Source organism: Pieris napi, chromosome 8 (assembly GCF_905475465.1).
Source record: "Pieris napi chromosome 8, ilPieNapi1.2, whole genome shotgun sequence".
Lineage (NCBI taxonomy): Eukaryota > Metazoa > Arthropoda > Insecta > Lepidoptera > Pieridae > Pieris > Pieris napi.
In genome coordinates, this window is record NC_062241.1 from 7,174,315 (window position 1) to 7,192,593 (window position 18,279).

Here is an 18,279-nt window from a genome sequence, read left to right on the forward strand (position 1 = left end):
CCGACGATTCGCGTACTATGTAAACTTAAAACTAAAAATAAACACTTAGGTTTAAGTTTGTGCCCTTAAAAATGTAACTAAACAAAATGCAATATGAAAAATAAAACCTTCACTAAAAATAGAAATATATTTATTAACTATCTATTCCTGTTACAATAATCTAAAGCTTAGTTGAAATAAACAGTCTATATGGACGGACCTGTTGTACTTACCTAAAAAATTTGTGAGATTCATAATTATTTTAGATAAAATGTCAAAAACTTCAGACAACTTATTCACTATAAATTATGTAAAACAATAATTTATAATATATATCTATAACTATAGGTATTCTAAATGAATCAATAAGGTGTAAATATAACATAAGTATTCCAACGACAATTTACTAGTTGGCTAGAATGTCCTTAACTCCAAGGTTTCCTTAATCTATTCTTTCTGGATTTACAGAAAGTAGTTTGCATAGAAAATGTCAGGGCCATTATTCAATTATAATCAAGTCCGTTTTTAGGGTTCTAGCAGTGTAAAAAATGTAAATGCAAAATTAAAACAGAAGTCCTAGCCGTTAATGAAATGTAATTTAGTATTCTACTAAAATTTCAATATTTGGTGACTGCATCTCTAATATAACCTGATATTGTGAAAACACGCACAACCAGCAGTAGATCTGAAAAATAACAGTCAATTATTATTGTTTTATTGGATTTAAAATTAGTATTTAAAGTCAAATAAAGCAGTCAACACAATACTGTGCAGGCTGCTGAACACACATGAAGTGTCTGGACATCTTTATAATTTTATAAACAATTTAAAATTTGTAAAATAAAGTTTAATCTTGAATTTAAATTTTTTATTGACCGCAGTATCATCTGAATATCTTAGGTCAATATTCTGTATAATTATATATGTATTCTGCTATGAATGATTAATTGCTATTTTGCAAACACTAAAGGACTCAATCCTAAACCGCTAGTAATGTAACAAACTAAATCTACTTTATCCAATTGCTAAATATAATCATAACTCACATTATATCCTAACCACAGAAAGTTAAGTAAAGCTGCAAATGTTGCCTCCAACTGAAAAAATATGTTTTCTGAAAAAATGCATTTTCATCTCTATATTTAAATAACTTAAAGCCTAAATATGTTTGGTCATTTTCAAGTAGTTTTGTTACAGAATTTTACACCACACCACAACAACACCAAAAATAATAAATATGTATCAAAAATTTAAAAACATTGTTTCAGAAGGCATTGAATAAAACATAACCAACAAAACCATAAGTTACTCATTTGTTCTAATATATAAAAGGACCAGATATCTTACAAATCTGACCTATTTTTGACAGATTAAAAATTATTCATTAATTTAATCTCTACAACACCATAGAAAGTGATAAATACTTTTAAAATTGGTTTAGTGAAACTTAAAAATCAATAAGATTTATATATATCTTACATAAATATAATATCCACCAATGAGCCATAAGCTGAAGACACATTGGAAAGTGATAATCAGGCCCATCGTCAGCATCCAGGGAAGCATTAACCCTCTCATCCAGATATTCATGCCAATCACCTAAAATCAAATTTAGGTTTTCTTATTTTTAAATATAAATCATTTTACTTAAACTTTAAATGATCATTATGTAGAGTACTCTTGTGTAGATTAAATATGTACAAGTACATTTGAATTACATACATAGTCAAACTGGTAATTAAGGTATCTGCACTACAATAACTATATGTATTAAATAGTCAAGTTAAGGCTTTTTTCAAAAATACCTTAAGAACTTCAGTTACGAAGTTACCTTAAGAAGCCGAGCAGTGTTTTGGCTTAGCATGAAACTGTCTCAAACATGGTCTCAGGTTATGTAAACAAATTAAGCTAATGGAATTTTTGTGCTATTTAATACTCGCTAGCTAACCAGCAATTCTGTCTTAAAGCCAAAGCTTAAAGGCATGTGCCAGTAACCAAATGCTGATCACCACAAGAGAAATCGGAGGATAAGACTAAGGGTTGTAGTGCTAATGATAACTAAAAAATTAATAATCATGTTTTAATGAAAATTATAGTTAAATCTTTGCAACTTTGATAATTTTAATTTTGTTTAAATGTGATCCTGCAATACTGCAGTATAATAATATAATTAAGTATGTATAAGTATTTCGTAAATAAAAAAATATTAAATTAAAACTCACCATTAAAATTGATGATATAAATAAGCCAAATAGTATTATAATGAATATGATACCAAAGACCTGGAGAGCTGAAAAATAAAAACCATATAAATGATTTCACACAATTTAGATATTGCTTTTTGACATATTTATCACATAGGTATTTTTCACTGTCCTATTACTCTGAACAACAACTGTAACTGTAATTCATAATGTATGAAAATACTTACATCCTCTAACATCAGCTTCAAATAATGGGTTCCAAATTTGAGTGGAATCTCCTCCAGCCATCTGATATCCAATAAAGGTTATCAGGACTATACTCATAGCTGCTGTGTATAATGCGACTGCATTGCTTCCAGCCTTGACGTTGGAAGACCAGATACATGGTGACCAACAAGATTCTAACAACGGCATTTTGACGAACAACTTCTATATTATTAATAGGGATTTTTGTGATCTGAAAAACCAACAACAAATACATTTAGCCGTATATTTCCTTCTAAAACAATGTGCCACACCTCAAAACGCGTTATTGTTTACAGTTTACAAAATTTAGTTTACACTTTATATACCATACCATAGGTTTTATAATCAGGTTAATTGCCTAATTTGAAATATTTTTTTTAGTATACAAACTAATACTTCTTGCAAAAGTTAGTTTGATAACAAAACTTAACTTTTTAAAGTTTATACGATTTTTTAATATTTAAAAGCTTTGTATGACAATTAACGTATTATGCCAAACTTCAAATGTGGCGGTTGGCTGTTTGTATTTAGTAAGCTTGACAGCGACCACATGCGACTTTTGTTACAAAGCTATAAAATATTTTAGAACCTCTCTTACAGCCGTTGAAAAAGGCTGATTAGAATTAAAGTATTAATAGATAGGTTCGTTTTAATTAATTATTATCCTTATTAAACTCTATGAACGCTTTGTAAAATCAAAATTATAAACTTACGATCAATTAAACTCATAAGTAATATTAATAGTACTACAATTTTAACATTCTGAGATATTGTGTTGAACAAAATAGTAATTGCAAGATTACATAGATTTGTGGACAAATCATCTCCATGTAATATTTCGTATCTGCATTCTGCAACAGTATTATCGGTGGCAAACAGAACAGTTTGCCAACTGTGTGCGCAGCCTTAGGTGGCGTCATAACCTAGCGATAATACTGTCGCAGAATGCAGATACGAAATAACGTAAGGGACGCAGCCTTTATTAACAGGTCTTTTATAGGGTCAACAATAAATAACCCTAATATAATAATAAATAACACTTAATCTGTTTTAAAACCTTGAATAGGGGTTTTCTATCCTGGCTAGTAGCGAACATCTACATATTATATGAAATTTTCGTATCACAGTGTTCGAAACCAAACTCTTCCGAAATGCGTTGACGGTTTTATATTCAGTTGTATATGCAGTAGCTGAATTGGTCGTGAACAATTGTTATACCCCTATGTGGTGGTTAATATAATGTAATGTTAAATTACAATGCCTAAATAAACTCAAAAGACGAAGTTGTAAGTGCATTTTTTAATTACCTTGTAATCGTAGGTTTATGTTTAAAAAATACAATTACATAGACCAAAATAGTTTTTATGATTAAACGCGTTTGTTTTTCCCATTGGCAAGGAACATTAAACACAACTAAACCAATATTAGATATCTATAATATTTGCAAGTGTCGAAGTATTTGCAATATTAGATAACCGTTAGACTTCAAACTAATACCTAATTTGATAAGTTATAGATAAGATGAAAGTTATTGACCGATATAAATTGACGGCAAAACAAGTGACAAGTGGAAATTTGATAAATAATAACAAATTGTTTTCTATGTCTAGTCTTAGTCCGTTGCACAGCGCTTAATTAGCGATCCTGGGACCGATTTTAGCGTAAACATTGTTTTGGTTTATAAAAAATATAGTTTAGGCGTCACAAATATTGGAATTGGCACTTTGTTGAGAGTGTGAATTCTAATTATTTAGTATCGGTTTAATAATTTACAGCAAAAAAATCGATAGTTGAACTTGACAACGTCATAAGAAAATACTGATGGAATCGTTGCATTTTTATCAAAATATTTTTTTTTTGTTTTCTTTGATAGATATTTTGTATGGATATAGAGAAGGAGGTAAATGGAAATCACAATTGAATTGACAAGTTACATTTAGTTGTACGCATAAATTCAAGTATGTCATTCTTTTGTGCCTCTTTGTCGCTCGTTCCGCGCTCTCGCTTGCACTTCATGCCTTAAATGGAACGCCTCAGAGGTAACGCCTCGCCGCGAGGTAACGCCGCATGCGTCATGTTTTTTCGTGCGTGCAGCCGGCTCCATCGAATTATAAGACGTTGTCACGTCAATATGTATATGCAAAATAATATAATTTGCTGCTTAGTAGAAAATTGTAAGTATAAGTATTCCACTTGGTTGTCGGCTGAAATCATAATATGTCAAAAGAGGTTCACGGATGAGTGATGAAACAAAAATCTTATTGGATTTGCGTCATACATTAAATTTTTGCTTTTTAGTCAAGCTGCTTTCCTTATTATTTATTTTCCTAAAAATAAGGTCATTAACACAAATATCAAATATTTTTACTTTTGGTAAACCGAATTCTGTAATAGGATTAAATGTTTATCAGTAGTATCGGCGCAAAAATGTCATACATATAGAACTTAAAATTAATTTCCACTTTTTAAAGATCAATTCAATAACACTTAAAGAAATATATTTTTGGCAACTAAAAGATCTTTGTGTAATAAAATTAGATCACATCTGGGTTACATTTTCCAAATTATGGTAGAATTAAAAATGTGGTATGCTATCACTAAAATTAAATTTGATTAGGTTAGACGCTATTATAGGCATATCAAAAAGGAATTAAATATTGGTATGTAACATTTATTTATGAGCAATGTTGGCCTAGTGGCTTCAGCGTGCGACTCTCATCCCTGAGGTCATAGGTTCGATTCCCGGCTGTGCACCAATGGACTTTCTTTCTATGTGCGCATTTAACATTCGCTCGAACGATGAAGGAAAACATCGCGAGGAAACCGGCTTGCCTTAGACCCAAAAAGTCGAGTGCGTGCGTCAGGCACAGAAGCCTGATCACCTACTTGCCTATTGGTTTAAAAAATGATCATGAAACAGATACAGAAATCTGAGGCCCAGACCTAAAAAGGGACAAGACCTGAAAAGCAGCTGAAGAGTGGAGTAAAAATTAGAAAGAGAAAAAGGCGGACAGTTTGAAAAACATACAGATGGGAAGATGAGAAGAGTGAGGCGAGAACGAGCAGAAAGAAAGGGTCTGGCGGAGGCCGTTGTCGGGATCGGAAAAGGGACTTAAGTTTGTTTTTTTAATTAGTTGTGCGTAAAAGAAATTGTACAAAATAAAGGCTATATACATACATTTTTTTATTTAAGTACTATGGGGTATAATTATTTTGGAAATATGTTTACATCACATAAATACTTTTAAACAAAACAATATACTATCTTCAGATAGATTGCTTATCATATTTATCAAAAATCCTATCACCAATACTTTACTGTATACACAATTTTTAATGAGAATATCAAATGTATATTTGGACACAATTGATATTTAATTAATTAAAATTATCAGGCCTTTTATTTTTCTTCCATATTCTAGATTAAAGGGATTTCCATCACACACTGGTTATGTCATGTTTCCTGATACATAAGTTAAAATTATTTTTGCATCGCGCCCAAGTAATAACCCTTCATCATTATAATACGTCAAATAATTCTTTCGGTACTTAAAATATTATAACGGAGGATTTATTGATGGGGTCATTGACCTAAAATTTTGACATTTCTTCATATTCGATAATTACGTTTTGCTTTGTGAATTATTTTGTGTTTTGAATCTGATTACTTTTATTTGCAATGTAGATTATTGTACTGATTTTATCATTTTGTTGGACACTAAACACGACTATAGGAGCGAACTGTTTCTCCTGACTATTAGCCAACATACCTACTTACCGTACTGCAAAACCCCCTGAGAAATACCTAGTTGTAAATGTAAAATATATCTGTTTTTTTGCAATACAAATCATTGAGTTGAGGTTGGTTAATTGATGGTATTTAATTCGTTTCACATTATATTGAGTATACGTTTGTGTTATGTATTAAATAATAAAAAAATCACCTACAATTGTAGACATTACTTTAGTAAGTCTTGTAAAAATACTGCCTTCTACATTTTATTAAGAGTTCAAAAAATAAAATAAAAAGAAAGGTACGAAATAAATTTAAACCAATATCCCATACCTAGTATAAATGCTTCAAAAGTTAAATGCAAGTGTAAACTTAATAATGTTTTACTAGCAACAAACGTATAAAAAGTTCGATCAACATCCACCTATCAATAAGATAATGTCGTGAAGTTAGCAACGTTCAGAGCACGTTTTGATTGCGTCGACTTCAGAGTGGTTGGTTCAGTTTTAGAACGCCCGGTCCGACCGCGTACGCGCAGTGTTTTGTGATATTCGAAATAGTTTTTTAAAGACTCGACAACGCTTTTGAACTATTTATCGTGTGTGAATTAGAATTTTGATATTCTACTTGCCGTGTTACGTGTTATGTGATTTGTTTTCGCCGGCATTGTGGTGCCAATTAGTTTTGAGTCAAGTTCATTGTCATCCTATCTGATTGGAATACTGGTAAGTTCGTTTCGTGCATTTTTCTATAGACCAGTTTGATTAAAATACTGATCATAATACGCTACTTTGTTCTTGCAAAGGTTCTCGTATTGAGAGCTTTGTCTGGAGGCTTTCATGTTATAACCTGGTTCGAGCTTTGAGCTTAGTACTTACGTTGAGCTTGAAGTTGTAAGCAGGTTTGCGATTTTGTTACTACATATTTGTATTATGTTTGACTTTATTGCGAAAGGTAAAAATTATCATTAAAACACGATACTATTTATACGTGTTTGTTATTTAACTAACGTTATAAATTAATTTATAACGTATAAAAAATTGTAATGGTTTCATTATTAACGTACGATTTATTTTAATGAGATATTTGAACATAATAAAAAATATTGTATTACATACAAAAAATATTATAGTACACTTTTGTACGTATAGTTAATACCTACATTATTATTATTCAAAAAGGTAACAAACATCTAACAAGTAAAATATCATATTTTATTCTTACGAACTTTATTACGTACGTATATTACGATGGTTTAATGAATTGAATTAAATCACGACTTAGGTTCACGCGTAACAATTACAATGCATTAAACACACACGTTGATACGAAGTCACGTTTTTGTATCTTTTAAGAAATAGCTTTAACCACTTTACTTTCGGATTCGATTGGGGAAAGGAATTTTTAAAGGTATCTTTATTTTTACTAATACACATTTAAAATGGTATCACTGTTGAGCAGCCTTTACGCTACATAACTGAGTATAAACCGACTTCAAGAATTATTCAACTGTATCCCAATTATAGTTATTATCAAATTCTTTAATTTCGGTACATCGCTTAATAAACGTATACAGTTATTATTCAAGAAGAGATCAAAATAATATAAACAGAGCAAAATTACAATTGTTAAAATTTTAAAAATGTCTCATTCATTTAAAATGTTCAATTAATAATTAATATTTTATTAATATGAATAAGAAATATCTCGAAAAGAAACAAATCGCCTTTTATTTTAATTTTTAATGTTATACGGGTTGTTGTTTTTTAGTTTTTAAGGCATTACAGTGGAAAATCCCAAAAAGATATTGAAAAAAATAGCGTTTTTTGTCTCGCATTTTTTAAATTTACAATAATTGTTGTTTTAATTTTGATAAGAACCAGCGTTTTTATAAATCTGAAGAAATTTTTTACTTTTTCAAGTAGCCAAGCTAAAAACATTAAAAATGGTTATCTTTTGCAAAGTTATCACAAATGCTCAACCCCTATCGATTTGCTAATGCTCTTGCAAATGCAAACAAATGGTCAACCTAAGACGTCGGGAATACGTCGAAAAAACAATAACCCAGTACAACGCAGCTTACCCTAAAAGTAATTTTGCGTAAGAACCTACAAGGAATAATAATACTGACTGTTATATATTATCTATGACGATTTTATTTTATTACATAAACACTGCAATGTTAGATGAAGATAACATTTATTTGCAACAGTTCATAAACAAATAAATGTATTCCGCATTTGAAATATTTTAATTATATAACACGTTGTACTTGAATATAGTTATGGTCCCGTAAAAAATAATTCTTATTATTATGGAGTATATATGGGCGTGGTTTGGGGTTCAGAATGTTTTATCTTCCAATACTAGAATGTGTTTCTTTTCTTGTGACATTGAGTCACAAGAATGAGTGATGTTTACGCCATTTCACCTGTAATATAATATGTACCTACTAAAGAAACTCGGCGGCCTAATAACGCAACTACTAAAATAGTTGATTTTTCATTCAAACTAAGATCTTGCTCAAATTGAATGAACGAGTCTAGTCTCGTTGATAAAATATATGAAGAGCCAATTTAATAATAAATAAATGAAACAAAATCTAGATGGGTGGTAACTGGTAAGACACCCTAAACCATCTAAGCCAAAAGTTTTGTATTTCCCTTGTTTGCTAACCGTTAAATCAGAGTTCATTGCTCTTAACCATAATAACTTATCCGTAACGTCAGTACTTCATTAATCGATAGTAATTAGTAAGACTTCGTCTATTTTTACCGCGCTTTTTTAGTATAACGCGTAGAGAACTTACTATTAATTTTACAACGCGGCAGTGAACTATAATTTAAATATTATATTTTTTGTTACGGCAAATCAACTTTGCTGTTACAATACGTCTCTCTATGAGCTTAAGATATAAAAAAAATCATACGTAGAAGTCTTTAACTTGTATATGTGTATACGATTAAGCAAAGTTAATATTGAGTAACAGGTATTAAAGTTACTGCCAATATTTTGCCAGTCAAAAGACCAAAATAATGGGCTTGTTGCGGTTATAAGGAGGTCAGTTCATACTTTGTATATCAAAAGATTTAAGATGGTGGAGTCTCGCCTTTCAGACGGGAAACATGATATTTCTGATATCACTACTTGGAAAGAATATAAAGGTAAAACTATAGTTATAGCGAAGATATAATATTGGCTTAAGAGAGCTTATAATTTAAGTTAAAAAATGCACAATGCTATATTTGAAACATTAAAGCATAAACCCGCTTAATAATATCTCACCTATTACTCTATATTTAATCAATAATTGGAGGAAGGAAACAATAATATACTTTCCCGGTAAGACGCGTGACCACAAAAATAACACTACCTATATTTTGTAGCAGAAACGTCAGATATTTTAATAAGATTTCAGATATTTGATGTAATATAATCAAATTCATTATAAGAATTTAAATAGCTACAGATGTTATCTCCAACTATGCACCGTTCGAGGAAATCAATTAATGATGATAGATCATTATGGATTTCTTCGAAAGCTATGTCAGAATTCCAGCGCGGTAAAAATGCACCTTTCTTGCACAAAAAACAAAGCAGATAATTTTATGAGAGAATTATGTGTGTACTATACGTTGGTGTGTACTAAACCAATGTGTATTGTAGTAAACATACAAATAGAAAATAGCTACGCTTTAATTATGAAGAATTCTATTTCCCATTAGATTAGCAAATTGTATAATTTTGATCTATCCTTAGCTTAATATTTATTTATACGTTACATTAAAAGAAAAACCAATAACATAAATTTATGTTATTGGTTTTTCATAAGGGATGCAACGGGCGGCCTTATCGCTAACAAGCGATCTCTTCCAGGCGTCACTAACGTCTTCTATATTACCTACGTTTTTAAATCGGATGTTATGCATAGTTGAGTAATAAATTGTACAAAATATATCGAACTCTATATAATATTTAAATTATAGGACTATTTGATAAACCGTCGAACCTTCTAAGGCAGTCGCTAGCGACTTATGTTCATATATGTACTCCATAAGATCCGCGTCTTGACCGGGAAAGTATATCGTAATAATTGATAGGTGAGGAAATTTTCAGCGGGTTTATGCTTTAATGTTTTAAATATAGCATAGTAATGACAGGAAGTCCGACCTAACAGCAACCAATTTTAACTGGAACGTTCTTACGATACTAGCTCAGTGTAAGCTTGTTTATAATAATGTTTCTTACACGTAAACACAATCTTAAGATATGCTCTTACATAAACTAGTTGCTTAAACTAAATTATAGGTGAGAATATTTAATAATCGTGTCTTAAGCTTTCTAATGGCTTGTTAAAGATTCTACTAAAAATAAAAATAAATCAGTGGCACTACAACCTCTTTAGGTCTAGGCCTCAGATTTCTGAATCTGTTTCATGATCATTTTTCAATCTAATAGGCAAGAAGTTGATCAACCTACAGTGCCTGACACACGACGTCGAGTTTTTTGGGTCTAAGACATGTTGGTTTCCTAAGCGAATGTTAAATGCGCACATAGAAAGAAAGTTCATTGGTGCACAGCCGGGGATAAAACCTACGACCTGAGGGATGAGAGTCGTACGATGAAGCCACTAGGCCAAAACTGCTCTAAGATCCTACTATTGGAAAGAAAATGCAAAGGCAAGCTTAAAAGACATATAGATATTTAGTAACTTTATTAAGCAATATCCATAAATTCGTTCGTTCGTCGAAATATCAATAATCACATCCGTTTGAAAGGAACGATAGCACCTATTTGAATATTAATTCAATGATTTCTTAGAAATCAGCTGAAGTATTTTAGCGAACGTACGGTTTTAATTTTATTTATACTTGCTTTAAACCCTATTAATAAAATACGATAAGATTGATGTTTGTTACATTGTATAATTTGGCATATGTGAGTCAAATTATAAAAGAGTGTAGGTACTTACTCCAAAACTTATTTATAGATTTCCTTGCAAAATGTGGCAGTTTATGAGAAACAAAAAACCTACTATTAATGTAATAGTTTAAATTACGTAAAAATTTCCACTTCATTGAGTATTACAATTATATCTGTCAAAATAATTACCGTTATAAAACGATTACTTAGGAGTTAGGACGTGTTATAACCATAATTGCATAAAAATTATGCAATTCAGTATTTGTGTGTCACGTACTTTGCCGTTCAGTATAGGAAATTATTAAAAACGTCGTGAAGCCGTTTGATATAAGATCAGTAGCAGTTTAAATTTTACTTATAAAATTAAATTCATGTGGGTAGTTGCATTTCACATGAGGGTAGATGTAAATACTCGTAGATGCGTAATTTAGTTAATACGGATTTTGTATGGCTAATAAATAGTCCTATTTATTTGTAATATGAATTAAATTTTCATCCCATTAAACACTTGAAATAACAAGAAAATTTAAAAGGAAGTTTTTATAATTATGATTTGAAATCTTGGCAAATTTTTAATAAAATTGCGTTTTAGAAAAAGAGTCTTTCTTTAAAACTATACCTGAATATTACGAAGAATGTTAAAATAATAATTTATTTACCGAGCTAGTTTTTATCTAGATGTACGGTATACATTATAGCCTATTACAATCGTTTAAGATACTAATCTTGCATATTGATGAAGTAAAAAGTTGAGTTGAAATATTTAAGTATTTAGAGCAGATCATTATTATTGTTTATGTCAATTTAATTAATGTCTGCATGCTTTTTGGCACGTAATATGTGTCGAATAGATGTCGCATTTGTTGTATTGTATCCATTATAATTATTTTTAATTACTTATATTTATAAGTTATTTTGTCAACCTACTTCTGAGACAAAGAGCAGACGTCATCAGCACCTACATATCAGTGTTAAGGTGTAGTCTTTTGTTTCCACTTTGGAGCTTGGGGCATGCTTAATTAAGGCATAATAATTTTGACTCGTACTTGGTACAAGATAAAAACGAGGTTAGCTTGATTTAAACATAAGAAAAAATATATATATACTTAACTGTGACTTGTATCGCTCAAAATCACATGTTACTCACGTTAATTAGTTACAAAAAAACTATAATTTAGCAGAATTTTGGCCATTGATAAATAATATTTGTACCAGAGCATTACTTATAAACGTCTAAGTCGTGATGGCTGTTTTGGCGCCTTCTTCAGGAAGGTGAGCACAATTCTACAAATCGATATATAATTCGGGGCAATGAAGCTGGAACGAACGGTATGTCCGATTGACGACCTCTTCGTATGTATTAAAGAATATTATTTACATTTGCATGTCTATAAATGTCGTGTCATAATAAAAATGGCGCCAATATTCACACCGCCTAACAAGATACCATTTTATGGCAATATATTTACACGGTCTATTTGTTTTTTTGCCAAATTTCGCATAACCATAAATGTCGACTATTGCTTATGAATTATTTACCTTTATTATTGCGTTGTTATCTGCTCCAGTATTAAATAAAAAATGCTTGTACAACCATCATTTAATATCTAAATAATCAAACCCAAATTGTATACAAACTGGTGTATTTTTTTTTAACATTTTGTCATTGAAAAATTATGATTTTATCACTATTATTACGAGTACATATAATAAAACAAAGTCTAAATCATGCGATTTATGCCAATAGATAGAGTGATTATGAGAAAGATTTAGGTATATTATTTGTAAAAATTGTATGCACTGGTTCAACCAATACCAATCCCAAATATGTATAACGATAATTATAAAAAAAAATTTAAGCCACTCGGGCCTAGATTACCTGTCACCCTAGATTATTTATTAAGCCGAAACAAATTTATTTATTTGAAAAAAAAAAACATAATCCAACAGATGACCCTAAATCAATAACAATGCAAATGTAATAAAAAATCACACACGAAATTACACACAACATAGATTTTATTTACGCGCGGCCTTATCGCTAACAAGCGATCTCTTCCAGGCAACTATAGTCTAAGGAAAATTAAAACAAGAAATACTAAAGGGTAAAGTGCAAAAAGTGCATAACTAAATTTTAAATCAATAAAATAACAGATGAAGCTTTATACATATATGTATACAAGAAATAAAATAAAAAAGTAAATACTGAAACTTAATCTTAAGAGTCATAGTTAGTGATTATTATAGGCACTAACAAACAATAACCTAAGTAATTTGTTAACTATGTACTAAAAAGGGCAAATATTAAATATACATAATATATATATATATGATTCTAAACTATTACCAGCCAGTTGTTGATCATCAATTTCTATAGTTTCTAGTGTAATCCACACGCTACAATATTTTTGTAACACAAATATTTATCGACTTTATTAATTAACATATTATACATAATTGTCGTTCTCTTGATAGAACTAATGCTGCAGACTGACGTAAAGTTTCTAGTTTCAGGTAGAGAAAGTCCTATAAACAAAGATTACCTTAGTTTCGAAGGTTGTATTTAGTCTATACGTGTTCATCTGATGGAGAAACCGATTTTTATCAGAGATTTTCAGTAATACTTAAGTTTATAATTAAGCTAGCTAATTATAATTGACAGGGAATAAAGATTTACGATATTTAAATGTGAAATTAAATTTTACGGACAATGTAATTATATCTGACATATGCAATTAATCACTAAATAATTTTTAAACGCCCGAAGGGTATGACAACTCAGAAATAATTATCATGTTCTAGCCGCGACTGTATTTGTTGTTCCATGCAATTACAACCAATTAAAAAGTTTAATTTTGTTTATATTTAGTAATAAAGTACTAACCTTCTGTACTTTAAAGTGTACAGAAAATATTAAATTTCATGTTCTTTATCGCGATAAGAACTTTCTTAAATCCTTTTATTATTTATTATTCGTGGAACGAAATGTAAAATTTATCTAGATTATAAATATTTCTGTTTATTATAGGTTTAACCATATGAAGATAATTAATTGGAAGATCAAGTTCCCTTTAATATCGCACGTCCTTGGCTTCAGTCACGAATGTCACCAAACCATTATTTGCACAAGTTATCTTGTAAAGTATTTCCATTGTTAATAATGCGCAGGCACTCTTTGTCTGACCGCATTCCACAGATAAGTTTGTTTTGATTCGAGATATTCGCATTTACGTTGACATATTGTTATTTATTAAAAAAGTTTCAATTTATTTATTAGGGGCCTCATAGCCTAGCGGTCTTATTAAGTGGCACCTAGGTGAGGGGTACCGGGTTCGATTCCCGGTTCGAGGGCAGGTTTTAATTTAATTTAAATTTGTTCTCGGCCTTTGGGAGGTTTGTGCGGTACCGGGCGAGTGCCTAAACCGTACATGGAGGACACGGTCGAAGTTCTAAGGCAAGCACGAATTATAAAAAATCTTATACTTGACGCTGGCTAATGCACAAACCGTGCCAGAGCCATAAAAAAAAAATATTTATTGTCATTTTTGACATTATTTGTCAATTATTCGTAGGTTGTATGCCCATATAGTTTCATTTCATATTAATTACATCTGTTATGTTATTAAAAAATAAAAGCGTTCAAGAGTTTATTTTGTTAGCTACTTACATCTTACAGCTACAGTTTTACCGTTTTTAAATTAAATATGTACGCTTTTTCATGTATTGATTCGCCACATTCGTCGCGGGCAATAATAATAAATGAAAAATAGTACTTCATAATATTGATCAATCTTCAACCAAACTTCAAAGCAAACCTTTCACTATACATATACTTGTAATGTTTTGCAGAATCACAGTACTTATTGAATGGAGCTTAATGAGTGATGTATGAAGAGGAAAATTAATCAGCATATTATTTAGCTTTTGATCAATGATAAAAATCTACACCATTGTCAGACTAAACATCCAATGTTATTTAGACATACCTGTAAGAGAAATTAAGGTTAGACCGGTGTTAAGCTTTGTTCTGACAAGTGACTGAACGAAGCTTTTCAACTTGCCCAAAGTAGCGTATTTCTATGGCATTGTTGGTTAAGAGATTATATTGTCTTTTCCTAGCATATTTTAAAAAAATAATATTTTTATTAACAGCGGGAAAAAACATAAATTTAGAAATGCAGCGCTCAAGTAGTTGCAAATAGTTCACTAATATCCTAGCAACACTAATATCAGCTGTCGCTTAGGCACGTGACTTAAGTAACGTTAAAATAGACATTCTATATAGCGTGGTATATGTACTCTAATTAAAAGTATTCTGATTGTTAGGCTGACAACCCTATTAGTCAGAAACGGAACACAAAAGATTTTGCGTAATCGTAGCGCCAGTGAACATTAAAATGTGAATGTATTGTTGTTTTGATCAAGACGTTGTGCAACGTCGCTCACGTTTCAGACACATTTCGTTTTCAAAAAGGGCGTATGCAAATTAAAGATTTGTATCGTTAAATTATATTAAACTTACTTTTAAGCCTTGCCTGAACTGGTTTACAACATTGATAGCTGTAGATGTTTAGAGGTATTGAGTAAAGAGACATCTATTGTAGCTTTAAGTAATATTATGCATTAGATAAAGTTATTTCCATGAAGCTCATTCTCCCATAGTTCATTGTTAAAAACAAAAGTAAATATCTGGTAGAGAGATACGACCTCCAAATGTTTAAAAATCGAGTGTACTCCTCCCTCAAAGGCCGGCAAAGCACCCACTAAAATGGGTGTCTATGGGCTGCCCTTTTGGCCCTTAAAAAAAAAGAAATATTTGCACTTATAGCTTATATTTTAAAAGAGTGGGTTTGAACATTTTGTCTAATTAGCTAAACTAATTAAGATGTAGGGAAATAAATTCATAATATCAAACTTGTTTGTCTTGTTATGTTTTATGTTAATGTTTTTGTCACCTAGCATTCTTGCGGCTTTCGTAGTATAGTATTTTTGATGGAAAAGTATAGATATACCAGTACTAATTTTTTGCAACAAAGGTGCATCATCATTTGGGCTGTAAGGTCGTATGGCGAGGCGAGGAATTTTGTTGGATAGTCGTGCCGTGCCTCTGGCCGTACGCCGCTCCCCGTTGTTTTTTTAAGCAAAAAATTCGGATAATTGAGTATTTAAAATATTAAGTCTTATTCCAATGATATTATATTTAGCACCAGCTCCTCATGCGCTTGCCAAGTGGAAAAGTCCTCGCACACTGTGCTTTCTTTGCGCGCTGTCATAAATTTTCCATCATGTTTGTGAATATGTCGTTCCATCGCTTATGTGGTTAAACCATTCTGTTAGATAACTGAACCATGACTTGCCCAGTCCGCTTCCATTTCAGCTTCTTAATTGTTGTTCCAATTTCCCTTATTCTTGTATACTGTCTCAGATTCTCCATCTATCAGCTTTTCTTATTCCGGAAAAATAGTCGAACTTTTTAATTAAATATCAGTTTGTTTGGTTTCCTGTCAAAACAGTTGTCCGAATATAGTTGTCCAATTTTTCTGAGAAATGTTTTGACATTAGCGATATATGCAATTTTAAATATTAATCACAGGTCCATCGGTTTTTCAGTTAAATCAAAATAATTATTACAGTCTTCGTTTGTAAAGATGCGATACCCAAAACCAATGGCAAAAGAGATATCAAGACAGGAAATTAACGAGATAATAAAAAAGTTATAACTTACCAATTATTCGTTTAATTAAAAATGATTGCGTAAGCTTCACAAGTTCAAATTAAGTTTCCCATATACGTATGTCGTATAACCTAAATACCAAAAGCATTTCACCTTCAATATTTATTAAGGAAAAATAGAGCTTATACATCAAAACAAGTACACACACACTTTTTTCCTGATGAAAGTGGTCTATTGTAATAATTTTTAATACGATAACTAATCGTAGCAAAAACTATTTTCTGGTGGAGCATTTTAAGCAAAGTGAAAATCTGAAAATTACGTAAAAATCTGCTTGCTTTTTTGGATATCTTACTGATAAGTGCAAACGTCGATAAATTTGAAAGTATTCGTATTCGATAATGGTATTTTCTGTTAGCTCAAAAGCAGATATAGACCAGTGCCGATAATTTTTGAAACCTAAAAACAAAACTTGGTTTTTTGAATTTTTCACATAAATTTTGAGGTTATGTGAAAAATGTGTGAATACAAAAGTTTTAGATCTTTTTATTACCTACAACTTTGCCATTTAACTTTCTTCGATAGGACTTGTAGTTTTCCCGGAAATCGAGATAAACAGTTTTTTACCCTTAAAACTCCCCCCCCCCTACCCCTTCCCGACCTCAGATCGACCGTAATTTATTTTTCCTTTCATTTTGATCATATTCCCCTGCTTTTCTAATGAGTTTCATCCTACTGTAATTTTTTTCACTTTTTATTTATTTTAAAGGCTATCTGCACTGGTCTAATAATCTTTTTATGATTTGTATGTTTTACACTAAAGTCGAATAACCAATAACGTTGTGTTCCCGATTCTGTTGAGTTCACAAAGCGCTTCTCAAGTAGATTTATAGTTAAACTATACGTAATATATTTAAGAAGTTTGTGACGCATTAATGCTATAAATTGGTAAATAAACATTATCGTTAATTGAGTTTAATTTTCATCAAAAAATCAAATCCCTGTCTCATATCAATTTTAATTCACTGGCGCTTATTTTTATAGCCATCAAATTTTACAGACCAATGAAACGAGATTATCATATTAAAGTCAATGTTATGTCATGAGAAAACCGTTTTATGTCGAAATTCGACTTTCTTGCAATAAATAAGATGTTTTTGTATAGGATTTTGCAAAGCTCCGTTGTTCGGGTATTAAAATATATTTAAGAAAATAAAAACGGGGTCCTAACCTTAAACATTTTGTAGGATATCTTTAGTTAGAATGAAATTCGAAATTTGCTTATATCCAAGTTTTAACACACAGAAAAGTAGTGTCGTGGTTATAATGTACGGAAAATATTTGCAAACTCAGGCAAAAATACTATTACTTGTTTTATTGTAATATTTTTGCCTTTTTAATAGATTTTCTTTATTTTTCTTCGATAAAATTATGAAATAAAAATAGCAATGATGGATTGGTCTTATCTACATAACACTATCTGATTTATAAAATCAACTATTGTGAATATTAAAATTAGG

At 30.7% G+C, this 18,279-nt stretch overlaps 2 protein-coding genes across 7 annotated transcripts in view; one reads left to right on the forward strand and one right to left on the reverse strand.

The window, feature by feature from the left end:
• Positions 1 to 113: 113 nt before the first annotated feature.
• On the reverse strand, positions 114 to 2,917 carry LOC125051927. 2 transcript variants are annotated; one of them, XM_047652557.1, is made up of 6 exons: positions 2,761 to 2,917; positions 2,411 to 2,640; positions 2,202 to 2,269; positions 1,459 to 1,578; positions 1,026 to 1,076; positions 114 to 664 (listed from the first exon to the last, which is right to left on the reverse strand). In XM_047652557.1, exons 2-6 carry the CDS (start codon positions 2,595 to 2,597, stop codon positions 578 to 580), a joined length of 513 nt encoding a protein of 170 aa, XP_047508513.1. In that variant the 5' UTR covers positions 2,598 to 2,640; positions 2,761 to 2,917; the 3' UTR covers positions 114 to 577. The 2 variants fall into 2 exon arrangements, with proteins under 2 accessions (XP_047508513.1, XP_047508512.1); XM_047652556.1 differs by having other exon boundaries at positions 2,724 to 2,916.
• Positions 2,918 to 6,650: 3,733 nt separating this feature from the next.
• Positions 6,651 to 18,279, forward strand: part of LOC125052079 (rho guanine nucleotide exchange factor 17) — an 89,219-nt gene continuing 77,590 nt past the window's right edge. For 4 of the 5 annotated variants that reach the window (XM_047652752.1, XM_047652747.1, XM_047652749.1 and 1 more), the window contains exon 1: positions 6,651 to 6,887. The gene's annotated coding sequence lies outside the window, so the exon portion shown is untranslated. The remainder of the gene's footprint in view (positions 6,888 to 18,279) is intronic. The other variant, XM_047652751.1, reaches the window with a different exon arrangement.

Bases quoted from the DNA above. Each gene is read 5' to 3' on its own strand.
- LOC125051927 (XM_047652557.1), bottom strand. From the start codon at position 2,597: ATGCCGTTGTTAGAATCTTGTTGGTCACCATGTATCTGGTCTTCCAAC. The intron at 2,270-2,410 runs GTAAGTATTTTC...TTTATTTTTCAG, and splicing joins TGAAGCTGATGTTAGAGGAT to CTCTCCAGGTCTTTGGTATC. The intron at 1,077-1,458 runs GTAAGATATATA...ATATTTTTTCAG, and splicing joins TTGGTGGATATTATATTTAT to TTGGAGGCAACATTTGCAGC.